At 36.1% G+C, this 15951-nt stretch overlaps 1 protein-coding gene across 3 annotated transcripts; it reads right to left on the bottom strand.

Moving 5' to 3' along the window:
• Positions 1-357: 357 nt before the first annotated feature.
• mtmr1b (myotubularin related protein 1b) lies at positions 358-15437 on the bottom strand. Of its 3 annotated transcripts, none has more exons than XM_079395703.1 (16): positions 15241-15437; positions 14131-14236; positions 11161-11226; positions 9644-9719; positions 9322-9416; positions 7702-7809; positions 7479-7580; positions 7307-7390; positions 7041-7190; positions 6388-6576; positions 4587-4772; positions 2979-3185; positions 2795-2887; positions 2603-2716; positions 2339-2515; positions 358-1317 (listed from the first exon to the last, which is right to left on the bottom strand). In XM_079395703.1, exons 1-16 carry the CDS (start codon positions 15288-15290, stop codon positions 1168-1170), a joined length of 1953 nt encoding a protein of 650 aa, XP_079251829.1. In that variant the 5' UTR covers positions 15291-15437; the 3' UTR covers positions 358-1167. The 3 variants fall into 3 exon arrangements, with proteins under 3 accessions (XP_079251829.1, XP_079251830.1, XP_079251831.1); XM_079395704.1 differs by having other exon boundaries at positions 14117-14236; positions 15241-15411; XM_079395705.1 differs by lacking the exon at positions 11161-11226.
• Between the last annotated feature and the right edge of the window lie 514 nt (positions 15438-15951).

Genomic DNA, 15951 nt, shown 5'->3' with positions numbered 1-15951 from the left:
AAACCACGTGTGAGAAACTGTACAATATTTAGGGCGTGAGAAAACTGAGTAGAGCAATACAAAATAGGGTGCCGTATGAAAACGAGGATGGCCTACAAAAACAGAAAGATATAAAATATTCTGTTTAAAGGTTTGTCCACAGCGACATACATGAATATGGTTTTTGGTTTCAATATTAAATTTAGCAGAGTAACAAGATTTATTTGTTTTATTATAAGTATTTGGCTTAAATTGCATGTACTCTGAACCCATGTTTTTTTCTCTCCATTATTACGAACAATATTTTGTCTAATTAACAGCAAATTTGTAGATTTATTATGGATTACCAAAAAAAAAAAAGCAGCAGAAATAACAGGTGAGATGTAAGATTTTTTTTTTTTTAATTATTATTCTTTATACAACAAAATGTAGTTTTAAACATATTAAGATTTTTAAGCTTGTAAAAAATTTGAAAATTATTATAAAAAAAGGGTATTACAAACACATTCAGAAAATAACATATGCATTAGGCAACTTTTAGTAAACATTATAATGTCATAGTAATATTGAAATGCATTTAAAATAATACTAAAAGAAGGTGGAGAACACAAATGTGTCACTCACTACCACAGAGCAAAGCTATATGCACAAATTGTATATTTTGCATGATTTTAAATTATGTTACATTTCAATTAGTGTTGAGGAGTAATTCTTGTATGCAATATAAGAGCAAGAACATTTTTGCCAAAGCCACTGGAATATTCAGGCATTTTCTGTAGAGAGGCTGTTTAGTTCTGAATAACATTTGATTGTTAACACGATTTAACCACAATTTCTTGGAATAGGCTTTTCATTATACTCGGCTCTCGATAAAACTCAGTTAAATCATGTTAAAATCAACCTCCAAAAGTGAAATTGTTTAAAAATTGTTCCCAATGATGTGTGATAGAAATCAAAATAGCTTTCACAAAGTTATGCACAGAAAACTCAGTAGTGCTATGTGATTTGGCGAGTGGTTTTATGGCCTTTAGGGGGCACCAATAACCACACAGTGGTTATTATTCCAAGGATTACACTAGGATCTTATCAAACATGTGTAAACATTTTTATTATCTAACTGTGGCAACAGAGATCGGAACAAATGTAATGATTTTTGACACCAGTATTTACCAAGTTAATAAGATATGCTCAGACAGTTGTCTGCATGGGTATGCCTTCATGCTCTGAGGAAGAGGAGAGAGAATGTGATGAAGCTGCATCTCGTTTTAACTCATCCACTCTCTTCTGCAACTCTGACTTCAGGACCAACAACTCCTTCTGACTCTGATGAACAGGAACCTGACAAACAGAGACGGGGAAAAACAGAGCTTTTAGTGTCACTGAATGTGACGAATGCACAACACAACGTTTTTAACTTAAATTAAATTGCAAGATGAAATTAACAATAAAATTCATAAAAATAAAAAGTAAAGTTTACTAAATGAAAACATCAAATTAATATTTATATATAAATAATTACATACTCATATTTGAATGTGAATCATTTAAATGCATTTTGATTTTTTCTTTATTCAATTTAAATCATCTGATCTGAGCAACCAAGCTTAAAGTATCCAAGTGAAAAGAATTTAATGCATTGACAAACAGATCAAAATTAAATGGCCAATACAGTTTTTTTATACAATTAATACAATTTTAGAAAGTTGTATTTAAATACAAATTATTGTACTAAATAAACATTTATTTTTTATTTAAGTAATTTTTAATTTATTTACTTTTTTAAATGAATTCACATTCACAAGGCAGTGGAATGAAGAAAAAAAACAGTACGTCTAGAGATGCCATTTTTAATTAATATTATAAATATATACATATGTTAATTTATAATATAAAATATATTATATAAATATATAAAATGGTGTTCAAAAGTCATGGACCTCAAAACTGTGGATTTCATCCCAATAAAAATGGAAAAACATACAACATTTTAGAATTTTTAACACAGCTTCAATAAATAATATATAACATTTATTAAAAAAAAAACATAAAAAGTAAAATATTACCCTTTAGGGATTCCTATTTATAGTAAATAAAACCACATAAACCATATAATGCATATTTTCTCAAATAAATGGTTAAAAAGAAAAATTCTACCATATATTAAATAAAATAACATTTAAAGTAAATGCAGGAAATCCTAAGATTTTATTCAATGCAACTTAAAATACAAATTAACTCTGAATCCTAATTGTTTTCCACTGTTATCAGAACTCCCCAACACACATTTTGCACCTACAACCACTTAAGCAAATGTGGAATAAGCAGCCATCAACCATTATCCTCTGCATCCCCTGCTCACCTGTGGCCTCATGCGAGGGTTCCAGCGCACATAATAACTGACCCAAAGCTCAAGATGTCTCAAACTGGCTACTGGATATAAAACATGGTGCTCGTAGTTCACATACAGTGGGTTGGTAAACTCCTCAAGCTGGCTGTTCACATATGACCACAGAGACACAGTCTTGCTGTACACCTCCTGCCACAAAAATGACGTTAGGGTGACTAAATTGCGACAGAATGACGTTAAAACCAAGTAGCAGTTGCGTGCATCATCTGTTCTTGCCTTTGAGAGTCGTTCTTGCTCGCTGTTGTAAAGAAACGTCCCAAACAGGCAGCTGTACAGGTGATCAAGCACCGTGATGAGAAACAGCTCATTGAATTCAAATGCAGAGGGAAACTAGACAGAGAAACAAAGAGAACACTTTGGTCATATAATAAACATTGCATTTTTAATTTCAGCTCCACTGTTCCTCACCTGCCGGGTCATTTGCCAGACACAGTCGATGAACTGCACAAAGAGAGGGGAGCGCTCAGAGTTTGCATGATTCCCATCTCCATGTCCCACTCGCTGACAGACAGAATGACAGAGAAGGAAGTCGTAAGATGCAAGTAAACATTCAGTGCAATGTTTTTCTCCATAGACACAGGATGTTACTGACCGAGGCAAAGCGGTGTCCGAAGCTCAGCCACTCCTTCTCCAGAAGCACCTGGAAGCCCCTTAGCGAGCGGTAGTGTGCGTCCAGCATGAGCATGGCCAGAGAGGTGAGCTGAGCTGTGCGGTCCCAGCCATCGCTGCAGTGCACCACCACTGACGTCTTTCCCGACTCGATTCGGTCTGCGATGCGCACCGCACCTGCTAGCAAGAGCTACAGAGAAAACAGATGCTGTACCTTTAGAGGGTTACTCTACCCCAAAATGAAAATTTTGTCATTAAATCACTTACCCCCATGAAAACCTGGAGGCTTGTGACTGTCCCGTTGACTGCCAAGTAATTAACACTGATGGCAGATGGACTATTTTGGCGATGTCTTTCATACTTTTCTGGGCCTTGACAGTGCAATTTACTATGCAGTCAATGGGACAGTCACAAGCCTCCCGGTTTTCATCTAAAATATCTTAAATTGTCTTCCGAAGACGAACGAAGCTTTTACGGCTTTGGAACGACATGAGGGTAAGTGATTAGTGACAATTTTCATTTTGGGGTGGAGTATCCCTTTAAGAAATGCTTTTTATTATATTATTTTATTAATATTATTCTACATTTTTTTGTTTTAAATTGTGTAAATTAATTACATACAACTATTTAAAAAACCTGAATGTGATAGACAATCCTAGAGTATGATAAACAGAAAAAACCTGAAGTGTAGAATTTCTGCACTTTGTTAAATGTAGCAATAAATAATACAAATAATAGAGCATCAATTTAAATAGCATTTCTGTATTATCTTGATTCAATTCAAATTTAGCTATGCTAAATTTTAAAGTTCATTAGTTGCTACCAAGTGTGAAGTAAACAATTGCATTTAAATCCAACCCCAGTAAGCATTTTTTGACTGCACTGACAAACATGCATTCAAAAAGTACACGGCAAACAACACCAGACATGCACACACAGGTCAAACCGCATGTCCATGTAGCGCATGTTTACATAGATAACAATGGAAAAGAAGAGTGGAATGCAAAAACATACTGTGTGAATAAAATTCTTCTTAACTGTTTTTCTTCTTATTTTCGAAACTAAGAAAACAATGTAAGAGTAATTTGATAATAAAACGTATATTATATATATGCGTAAGGGAATGTGAATAGAGGACTTGCACTTTAGCAATGGATTTAAGTTAAAAACGTCATAATATTGGATTTTTTTATTGCAAACATGCAGCTTTTTACTTCACAAGACATTAATTGATGCACTGGATTGGTGTGGATTATTGTGATGTTTTTATCAGCTGTTTGGACTCTCATTCTCACGGCACCCATTCACTGCAGAGGATCCACTGGTGAGCAAGTGATGTAGTGCTAAATTATTCCAAATCTGTTTAGATGAAGACTTTCTTATTTATTAACTTCTTTCTCTAAGAAGATTTTCAATTTGACAGTGCAACAGATTCAGCCATCGGATTGTTTACTTGTAAATGTTAAGCAAAAGAAATATTTTAAAACAGAGAAGACAGAACCGAAACATCAATGAAACTTCACGAATTTGAATGTCAGGATATAATGAGTCCATCGTGGTGCAGTGCAGTGATATAGTCACATATTCTCACCCTGATGTATTCCAGCCAGTGTGTAGAGTCCACAGATGAGAACCAGCGCTGTTGGTCGATGGCAGGATACACCACCTCCCTGAGTTTCCTCAGGGATTCTCTCATCACGTGCATGTTGGGGATCTCCAGAAAGTTCAGCTCCACATTGATATAGAAACTCTCATTCTCATATCCTCCATCTTTGGCCTACGGAAGAGAAGCCATATATCAGCTATTCCAGAAAATCTGGTACAATAGCTAGTTTGTTGCTGGGTCAAGATGGTCTACCAGGCTGCGCCAGTGAATGACCAACTAATAACCAGCCAGAAACCAGCTTAAAGGCTAGTATACATGATGTATGATGCCTAGTGTTTTAAAATCTGTTTAGATGTAGTGTAGATGTATATATCTCACATGATGCTGTGATTTGTAAAGGGAACATGTTTTGACATGTTAGGCCCACAACATTCCTGAATTATCTATGAGATTTATCATTTCTTTCATGAAAATACTGAACTGAACTTCTAAGAAATGTTCTCAAGCCTGGTCTTGTCCTCATCTGGACTAATCCCAATAACAGGTAATATGAATCTAAAATAGATGAGATTCTAGCTGAGCAAAAATGCTTATTTTACTCATTTATTCTCATGTTGTTTCAAAACCATATGACTTTCGTTCTGCTGTAGAACATCAAATACATCAAAGATGATATTTTGAGAAATATGTTGTTTTTGTCCATACAATGGACGCCACTGGGCTCCAATTGTTGTTTGGTTCCCAAAATTCTGTAAAATATCCTCTTTTGTGTTTCTCAGGAGAATTTTTCATTTTTTTGGGTCATATATATCCCTTTAGGGTCCTTCCGTGTCAACTCAACCAGACGTCCCCTGTTCAAATTTTAGATTTTTTAAATACTTTTTCTTAAGAAAGATAAACACTTATAGAAATGAAAGCCAAAATATGAAATGTCATGGATGTATATTTACTGAGTAATCCACAATTTTTTAGAAAAGGGTCAAAATGTCCATTTTCACCTGAGATTCTGAGCCACATTACAGGGGGGTTAAATGACTTCAGAAAGATGGCAGCAACATTATGTTATAATTAATCAGAGATGGGTAGGTCTATTAGTAAAATCTGTTGACTTTAGGAATGGTGACCGTTCAAAAATGGGAGAAATAACTTTTTTTTTTTCTCCAAAGTTTGCAGACCTGTAACTCAAGAAATATTACAGATATCGTAATGCCTTTTTAGATTTTGTGTTTTATAAATTTTTCTTTTGGTATCTTCATTTTAATGGCTCCACCTGGTTTCATTCCAGTGATCCTGGAATCTCAATATGGCTCCAGGAGAAAACTATCACGCAGTTGCTGCAGATTTGTTGGCTGCACATCCATGATGCAAATCTCCCGTTCCACCACATTCCAAAGGTGCTCTATTGGATTGAGATCTGGTGACTGTGGAGGCCATTTGAGTAAAGTGAACTCATTGTCATGTTCAAGAAACCAGTCTGAGATGATTTGAGCTTTGTGACAGGTTCTAATATACGGCTTTGCTGCTTAAGAAACATTTCTTATTATTATAAATGTTAAAAACAGTTGAGCTGCTTAATATTTTTGTGTAAACCATGATAGTTTTTTTTTCCAGGATTCTTTGATGAATAGAAAGTAAAAAAAACAGCATTTATTTAAAACAGAAAACATTATAAATGTCTTTATTGCCACTCTCTCAATTTAATTCATCCAAAAACTCTTACGGACCTCAAACGTTTGAATGGTAGTGCATATCTGCAGGATTCATTTGTTAAAACAGAGTTGCTTACTTTGTTAGTGTCAGCCACAGTGCTTTGGCGAGCATCAAAGATGCAGAGTTTGTGGGACTGAGCGTTGGCGTCGAGAATGGTCTGCAAGTACCGCTCATCCTCCCTGCAGCGGCGGTCTGATGGACCCACCTGCGGCTGACCGCAGCGCACTATAGCGGCCTGACTCTCAGGGTGAATCCAGGACAGCACCTGATGGAAGGGGATAATGTGTAAGACAGTCATGATACAACAAATCAAGCAATGGTTGAAAACTGCTGCATAACAATCAATATTATTGTAGTCTCATTGAGTTACTATTATAGTTTTTATTATTATTTTGAATTTTCCATTGTAATTAAAATTTTAGTTAAAGTTTTAGTAATTTTGTCATGTGTTCTTGTCATTTTTTTCCCCTTTTTGTTTTTTCAAAATGTTTATTTATATTGTTTCGATCAATTTTTCATCTAAATTTTAGTTTTAGTTAATTTACTACAAGTAAATTAAAAATGTTGCCTTGGCAACTTGCTGAAATAAATTCAATCTTTTTTAGATTTTATTTCAGTATATTTATTTTTTATTTTAAGTATTTTATTTACTTACATTTGTCAAACAAAGGACCATAAAAAATACAAAACGGTGCAAAAATTCTCCTTTTCAATTGAAAATAATCTTACTGGGAAACGGCGTTTGGCCCTAAAGGCCGCCACTCTCTTCAGTTCGTCCTCTGTGACGTTTGAAGGCAGAACCAGCAGAGCGGGATACGTCTCGCACAGCTCATAACTGCTGTTGACTTTACTGATGATCCAGCTCTCGTTCGGAAGACCCTGTTACCGTCCACAACATCAACACAGGTACATTGGAACATAATATCAAAATAATGACCTGTGCTACTGCTAACACACATACTTTACATACGGTGAGTGATGATGACAGTTCTTACCTGCCTCTTATACTCAGCGACTGGGTCGTAGATCTTCCAGCCATCTTCTGGAAACGTCTCCCGGTACTTAAAGGCAAAGAGAGGCTGAGGGAAGAGGGGGAACGTGTATCATTAAACACACTGAAACACCTTCAGCTAGTGCACACATCTGGGTGTTTTCAAAAAGTCGTACCAGGTTGTGGGAGAGAGGGAATGCGTACTTTGACAGTGTTTCAAACACCTCCAAATTGCTCTGTCCCTCCTTCTTGTACGCAAACCGGGGGTTTCTCAAGTCCTGTGGAAAAACAGGAATTAATATTTAAAGGTGTGTGCAAGAGAATAAATAGAAGCAAAGGCAGAAAAAGGAAGAGGCTGAGAGCCAATGAAGAGTGCAAAAAAACTGATGTGCCCTTTGCCTTGCAAACTATCTCAAGTCCTTGAGTGTTGTCTCCGTGACTCTGAACGGCGATAGACTCCAGTCTGCTAATGGCGCCAAGATTCACATCAAGCACAAACGGAGGATCCTTTCCCAAACACAAAAACAACGTTATCAACCAACCAAAACATTTGTGCTCTCTGAGATCTGAGAAGACACTTTGGAATTAATTTAGAGTTTTATATCAATCTACTGAGCCAGAAACTGTATTTTACTGTACTTTATAGAGTTCATTGTTGTGTCCTAATTTGCATAATTTTAGTGTGTAGTAGAATTATGCACTTTGGAGGTCATAGGAAAGTCTACACTTCTGAGTATGTAGAAAAATCGTATACCAGTATTAGGGCAAAAGCTAGAGCATACTTTGGTTTTTAAGGTTGTGACACACCAAACCAACAAGAACTACTGGTGATGAAAGCTGCCTCGCCTCACCTGGGTCTGAGCCAAAAAGCTGTACTTGAACACACTGCAAAAAACACAGCAAACGGCCAACTAGCACAAAAGTTCTGCCGCTGCCTGAGAGGAAATATGAAACGCCAATGAAAATAGTTTCAAACAAAAATGGAAGTGGCGTTTCGTTCCTAAGTGAATGTGTTTTTTAACAAACAATTTGAGTCAATGATTCAAAGATCCTTTCATAAAGACAGCCACTTGCTTCATTTTTAAACGAATTAGCCGTGTGGAACGAATTGTTTGAATTAATGATTCAATTAATCACTCATTAACACAGGGACTGGCCGCCACCTACTGGTGGTTTTAGAGTCCTTTATTTTTCCAAAGTCTCAGCCTCAGACGTCACGCCCACGGAACGTTATCTAAACGTCTAATGCACATGGCACACATAAGTGGAAACACTTCAGGAGTTTCGAAGTCGTCATCGGATTGGTTGAATTATACAGGATTTCCAGGAGACGTGTGTGTCACGTTCTTTAACGTTCTGCCTGGAAGCAAAAATGCCGTGGCGCCAAACCCCCTCACGAAAGAAGAAAGCTGCCATGTTTACAACTGTGACGACGAACGCTTATCAGGGTCAACTAAACGCTGGATTTTCAAAAGTATGTGAAAAATGTAAAGTTTGCGGCATAGAATCTTTAAAATACGTCTGAGAGTTTTACACACTCTGTTATTGTGGCAACATTTCCACGCCCCAAAATGTGACGCTGAACAAAACTAACTGCGATTGGTTGTTTGACATGTTGGTCAAACGGTCTCATGGGCGGGCCTTGGCCAATGAAAGCTGCCATGGATTCCAGACCTTCAGCCGTCAGTAATTTTTCCATGACAGGCCTAAACCAGCCAAGGTACCAGCACAAAAACATACTCCACAAAATACTGTTGAATTATCGTTATCGAAAAAATGATTTTTGATACTGAGAAAAATTAGTATTAAAACAGTTTCAAATATTTCAGCACTGATAAGTACAGAAAAATCTATTTTTTACTATAAAATACATTGCCGATTATTCTTTGACGTACATTGCTCAGAACTTTAACGTGAAGTGACACCGTAGTCAGCTTTCAATACCACTAGTTCAATTATGTCAGTTTGGTGTTTCACTGCCTTTAGATAATGTAAAAAGAAATAGAAAAGTGTGTTTACCCGCGTCAGGCTTTTAAAGAAGAGCTTGTAATCGGTGATGGTTAGAGTCCCCCTCACGACCCCAGAAAATGGACAAATATACATGACATCTTTGACTGTAAAAAAACAGCACAGCATACAATGGTTACCTACCACTGACATAAAAAACATGTGTGGAAGACCTGTAAACTATACTGTCTAAAAAGGATGACAATTTTTTGCCTTGTCCACTGACCTTGTGACCCATATATTAACTTATTTCTTATTAATGGCTTGCTATGCTTCATGATGGTTCTTTATTAATACATTACATAAAAAGATGCTCAATTATGAAGTTCCTTACCAATAGATTTAATGGTTTCTCCAGGAACACGCGGCGCCTCTTCCATTTGAGCCTGCTTATTTCCTTCTCTGAGTGCCTGTCACACAGTGAAACAAACACATTTTGATATGATTATACACATCTTTTTCTGATTAAGGTCTATATTCTGGATACACATTTCCATGTTCCAGTATCAGCATCATTTAAGCATGGAGTTTTAGATATTCTGCATGGATATTCTGAATATGGTATTTAAGTGATACATGATTCTGATTAATACAAGCATGTCTAAGCAGGATTTAAAGATCCCAGAATGTTGGCATTATGTTTTTTTGCAGCTTACCTTCACAAGTGCCACTGATAGTAAACTATTTGGAAACCTCTAACAAAATACACATCCCAAAAAAACAAAAAAGTATAAAAATACAACTCAATGTCAGACATACTCTGTATGTGGTTTCCTTTGCTACCACTCCCTAACTTTAAGTTCTCTCTCCGCCTAAAGCAAATAGACCGTCCAACATTTGAAGTTGTAAACTAAACACGGATGACAGGGCTGTAATTTAGGACACAGAAAAAAACTAAAAATCTGACAGTATAATAAGCAAGCTGTTGGTGATGCAAATTCAGCAAGAGCAAAATATTTGAGATTCATATTTTTGGATTGGCTAGAATACACTGTGAACACCTCAACAACCACACTGCAACATTCTGGAAACCATGTACTGTACACCACTCCAGCATCTTGATAGTACATTTAGCACAAGTAACTAGTAAAAATCTCATCTATATGCACTCTGATTACTCTTTTCAGATCCCATGAGCCACTAGTCAATGTTTGGCCACGAAAGTTCATTTTCTGTCAGCACACTGTTGACAGCGCGTAGGGAGCTCAGCAGGAAGAGATGGGGGCTCATGGGTCTGCTCCACCCACAGTGACACAACTGTTTGGCAGCTTCATGGACACAGAGGCATCAGAGAATTCAGTCTTTCTCTTACAGTCCAGCTGCAAGACAATGACAGCACTGTAGAGTTCAACAGGCTTGACCTTCACCAACACAAAAGATCTATGGAGATCTGTTCAGCATTATGCTAATAAAGCCCTGAAGAGAGGGCACGGGGTGGTGATATTTCATAATGGCATATGAGTCAAAACATCTGTATTTTCCTCCTCACACATTCATTCTACTGCATCTATAATGTAGAATACAATAAGGCATACTGGAGATTCAAATACAAATCATGCTCTTTCGACAGCATGTGACGAAGGAAAAAACTGTGCTCTAATTGTAATATTTGGACATATTTGTTTGTTTGTACATTTACATGGACATGCTGATAATTATCAAAAGCAGTTTTTGATTACCAGACAATACAAGAAATCCACAAAGTTTTGATACAATACAGACAGACTGTTGTTTTGATAGATAAACAGACAGACAGATGAAACTCTCTGAAATTCAGTCTGTTAGTAAGTTAATGATCATGTCAAATAGTTAGAGTCACACACACACACACACACACAGAAAGAGACTTGCCGAAGAGGGGGCAGTCTGCTGAGGGTCACTGTCCAAGAGAAATCCTTTAACTTCCACATCACAGTCCTGCACCAAAGAAACATCACAACACCACAGAAAAAACAAAGAGTGATGAGGAAAGAGAAAGAAGAAAGGGCAGAAACATTACAGTGCATGTAATCACACCAGAACGATTGTGGAAGTGCAAGTCACTTCAAGAACCTATAAGAACTTCAAGCATCCATGCAGATGTAATGAAGTCAAAAGGGTCGTATATTGATCACTTTCCCAGATCATAGATGTTGGTCAAGGTTTCTGCATTAAAAACTCTGAACAGGACACTCTGATACTGACTAATAAACACATGCCTGTCTTAGTTGACTATCTATTAACCTGACAAATAAAAGAGTCAAAAAAAATAAAGTATATTCAATTTTTTTTTTTTTTTTTAAGGAGCTGTTTATTGAACCTTTAAACAATTTTTTTTTTTACAAAATATTATAAAACTCGTGTTTTTGTTCATTATCCTATTCATCATAAGACATTTATGGCTCCTATGATATTGTGAGAAGAATATGGAGAATATTGAGGACCCCCTCGAAAATGAGATGTTTCATCTCAAGGGGTTATCCTTAATAAAATGAAAAATATGGAGCTCATACTGGAAGGATAAAAGCATTTCCCAAAAAAATTCCTAAGCTGAACAAAATATGCAATATGGTGCAGTTTCTGATATTTATATGGCTTAAAAATAAGAGGAAATTATGATATTTTCTGATACTTACACAAAATGCATATAAATATCACATGCCACCATCTCCCAAAAATAGTTCTAAATCTCCCTAATAAGGTAATATAATATTTAAATGCTTATTTTTTTAAATAAAATTTTAGTTTCTATTGTGGAGGGCAAAACATGATGATTGAGAGATGTACAAATAAACGTTCAAAAGCCTTTTGGATAATTTTTAAAAACATCTTAACATGCTTTTTCTAAAAAATATGCATGAATAATGAAGTAAACCTAAGTTGTTTCAGTCCAGTAAATGTTCATCTTGGAATATTACAATATAAAATGTATTCTTACATTTGTGAAATCAGTAGATTTCACAACTTAAAGCCATGTGAATCACGACCTGAATTTCTACAATTACACTAAAAGCCTTTCACAGTGGTGTGAAAAAGTATTGGCCCCCTTCCTGAATTTTTTTTTTTTTTTTTTTTTTTTTTTCATGTTTGTCACACTTTAATGTTTCAGATCATCAAACAAATTTAAATATTAATCAAAGAGAACACAAGTAAACACAACATAAAAAAAATAAAAAAAACCAGGAAGGGGGCCAACACTTTTTCACACCACTGTACTTGCTGTCCAAACTCGATCCTGCAGAGTTTAGCTCCAACCCTAATTAAACACACCTGAAGCAGCTAATCAACCTCTTAGGGCATACTAGAAACTTCCATGCAGGTGTGGTGAGGCAAGTTGGAGCTAAACTCTGCAGGACACCGGCCCTCCGGGACCGAGTTTGGACAGCCCTGTGCTAAAAAAATAAAATATGAATCAGATGACAGAAGGGATGTAGTAGATCGTTTTTATCATCCAAACATGAAAAACACACATTACATTTATGTTTCAGTACAGGTTATTTTCGGGATCGGGGATTTCGGAGTTCTGAAAGTACAATTTCTAATCATAATGTATTTCAAAAGGTTAAGTAAAACTTAATTTGTTGTTATATAACCCCTTGAAGAACAGAAGCAGTGTGAAAATCAGAAGTTCTGCATGATTAACAGAGAAGTTGATCTCAACTCATAAGGGATCAGTGCTTGAAGCATCATTACTTTTTTTTTCAGTTGCCAAAATACAAGTGTATGATCCATAACACTACTTCCAGTGAAAAATCCCCTGCTGTCCTCATCAAAAACCACAGACAAATTTGTTTAGAACTGCTTGGGACTGTTTTGCTTGTAAACTGTGCTTTGTTCTGTGCATATTTCTCTCCTGATTCGGATGATTAGATTTTTTTTACTGGAGAAAACAATATTGTGTGTACATTCCTACAAACATGCAGCTTTTCACTTCACAGAACTTTAAATGATAGACTGGAGTCATGTGGATTACTTTTGAATTATTGCAATGTTTTTTGGACTCTCATTCTGACGGCACCCATTCACTGCAGAGGATCCATTGCTGAGCAAGTGATGCAATGCTACATTTTTCCAAATCTGTTCTGATAAAACAAACAAACTAATCTACATTTCAGATGACCTAACGGTGAGTACATTTTCAGCGAATTTTCATTTTTAAGTGAACTATTCCTTTAACACCACACTAAAAGATAAGATTATCCACAATTTTCAGTCACCTGTTTTCAGTCTGTTCCTCACACAAAGCTATCTTATGACTCCAGATGCCCTTATTGCACGAGTTGTCTGGACTTTTTTTATGATGCTTTTATAGTCCCATGATATGGCCAGGAAAAATTAACCTTTTATGTTCCACCAAAGGGGTTTTGTAACAAAATGTGTCAACACTGAGAGAGCTTTCTTTTCCATGTGAGCTATGCGTCCATGAAGACTTGATAAAACGAAATAATTTCATCAGCAATGTTCTGATTCACTCTAGTTTCATGACAAAACAGCAGTCTGCTGCCTCTTGCATAAGAGTATATAAACTAAAAGCACTGGGTGGAGATCTCTGGCAATGCATATAAAAAAAAAAAAAAAAAAATCAAGACCTGTTTTGAGTTAGTGAGCATTTACCCTTTTTTTTTACACTTCAGATTTGCTTCAGTACACAGTTTTCTACCTCTGCAAATTACCAAACTGTGATGAAATATAAGTGAAAACATGAATAAATCAGGGTGCATAAGTGTCCAAACCAAAGCAGACATGCTTTTTGTAGATTAATGCAATCCAAACCATATGAGATCGGTGTTGTGCATCAATAGAAAAAGTGTTTTAAGTATATACACACCAATAGGCTCATACCTTGTACTCTCTGGAATTCATCTCTGAGCTGATGGGTCCAGAGATCTGACTTGACATTGTGGCTGCAATCAGTTGTTTGCACCATTCAACATGAGCCCCTGTGGGACTATAATGTCAAAATGTTAGTGAGTTACATATATGTCTGGCAGTAAGATATTTGGAAGAGCACGGTTTCTGTTTATGTTCAGCTGGCTCTTATTTATCCCAATGGGACTAGTACATCAACAACATTCATCATTCTGAACTATGCTGTCAGACAGTCATGTTGCATCTGTAGTTTAGATGGACTATATTTTAATACTTTATAAAACATCTTGAGTACTGGCTCAAAGTTATTGTAGCCCATTTCCGTCATTAATAAAAAATGTAAAAAAGAAAAAGGTAATTGTGACTTTTTATCTTACAATTCCAACTTTTTTGCAGAATTATGAGATAATAATAGTGAGTTACAAAGTATATAAACTTACAATTCGGATTTTTTTTTACTCGCAATTGCGAGTTTATATTTTGCAATTCTGACTTTTCACAATTGTGAGTTAGTCTAATTTTGAGGAAAAAGACTGACCTTTTTATCTCAGAAGTGTTACTTTATAACACTTAACTGCGACTTTATAACTCACAAATGCGAGTTTATATCATGCAGTTCTGAGAAAAAAAAGGGTGAATTCCAATGTTAACTCGCAATTGCAAGAAAAAACAACAACCTTTTTAGATAATTTTTGAGAATTGTGAGATAAAACAAAAATTCGCAATTAACTTTCTATTTACTTATTGTAATAGAATAAGTTGCAAGCAGATTTATTAAAATCTTTTTACTTTGGCCAATTACATGACACGGCTTGGTCACGTGATATCAACAAAGCGGCGCCCATGAGGTCGACCCGCTCCATGTCTGCACTACACTCTCGCGAGCGTTCACGTGAATGCACCCTTAATAAAGAATATCATCCAATAATTCATTATGAAGGTTATATGACATCTCATTCAAACAAAGTCAGCCCAAGTATTTTGTTTGCATCGAGTCACTCAGTAACTAGAAGGCAGTAAAACACTAGCAGTGTAGATGGGGTGTCAGTCATAAACCATAAAATGGGTGTTATTGGCACTGACCTGTCTGGAGTTTCAGCGTTTGACTGTGCTGAGGTCGGTCGCTTATCCATTCTCTACTGTAAGCTTACAAAAACACAAAATAACGCTATGTTGCATATCCAACGCTCATCGTGTCTGGCTCGCTTTCCTCTAAAACTTTGCGACTCGCCGAGGCTCGAGGAATCCTACTATGTCGAATGGAATCGCTCATGAATACTAATTAGTTCTGTGGTGCGTAACCTACCAATGGCGATGGTTTGCTCATGAATATTAATGACGCTGCGCCAATACTTTCCAATGGCAAAGACTCCGCTCATGAATATTAATACTGAAGTCTCAACGCAGAAGGATTCGCCTCCCGCAACCGCCACGCCAGCGATAATAAATATGTACAAACTACATTACCCAAAATGCAACAATGCGGATTAAAATAATGTAAAAATAATTATATTTAATAAAAAAAAAAAAAACAGATTTTGAGGAAAATATGATTAATTGTGTGGGGGGTTAACGGCCATCTGGCTCTGAACTAATCATTCCTCCAAATCCTCTCTAAATCCCAAATCCTGCTTTCTCAGCGATGGCCAGGTAATGAGGAAAACAGAAATAAGATGTCCTTACAACTATGCTTTCTTAATATAGAATGTATTGTGTTTAAATGTTGAATCCTCACTTTCCTGAAATTATTAACTTACATGTTTGTGTACTATTTTAATGTTACAAAAGCCCTGT

Source organism: Barbus barbus (genome assembly GCF_936440315.1).
Source record: "Barbus barbus genome assembly, chromosome: 36".
Lineage (NCBI taxonomy): Eukaryota > Metazoa > Chordata > Actinopteri > Cypriniformes > Cyprinidae > Barbus > Barbus barbus.
The sequence above is the reverse complement of the archived record's forward strand: the minus strand, read 5'-3'. Positions and strand labels throughout refer to the sequence as shown.

What these genes read in the sequence shown, in the direction of transcription:
- mtmr1b (XM_079395703.1), bottom strand. Translation starts at nt 15,290, where the DNA reads ATGGATAAGCGACCGACCTCAGCACAGTCAAACGCTGAAACTCCAGAC. An exon ending in AGAAACCATTAAATCTATTG is followed by an intron (nt 9,417 to 9,643) that starts GTAAGGAACTTC and finishes GTTTTTTTACAG; the next exon opens with TCAAAGATGTCATGTATATT. An exon ending in TCTGGCAAATGACCCGGCAG is followed by an intron (nt 2,717 to 2,794) that starts GTGAGGAACAGT and finishes TTCTCTGTCTAG; the next exon opens with TTTCCCTCTGCATTTGAATT.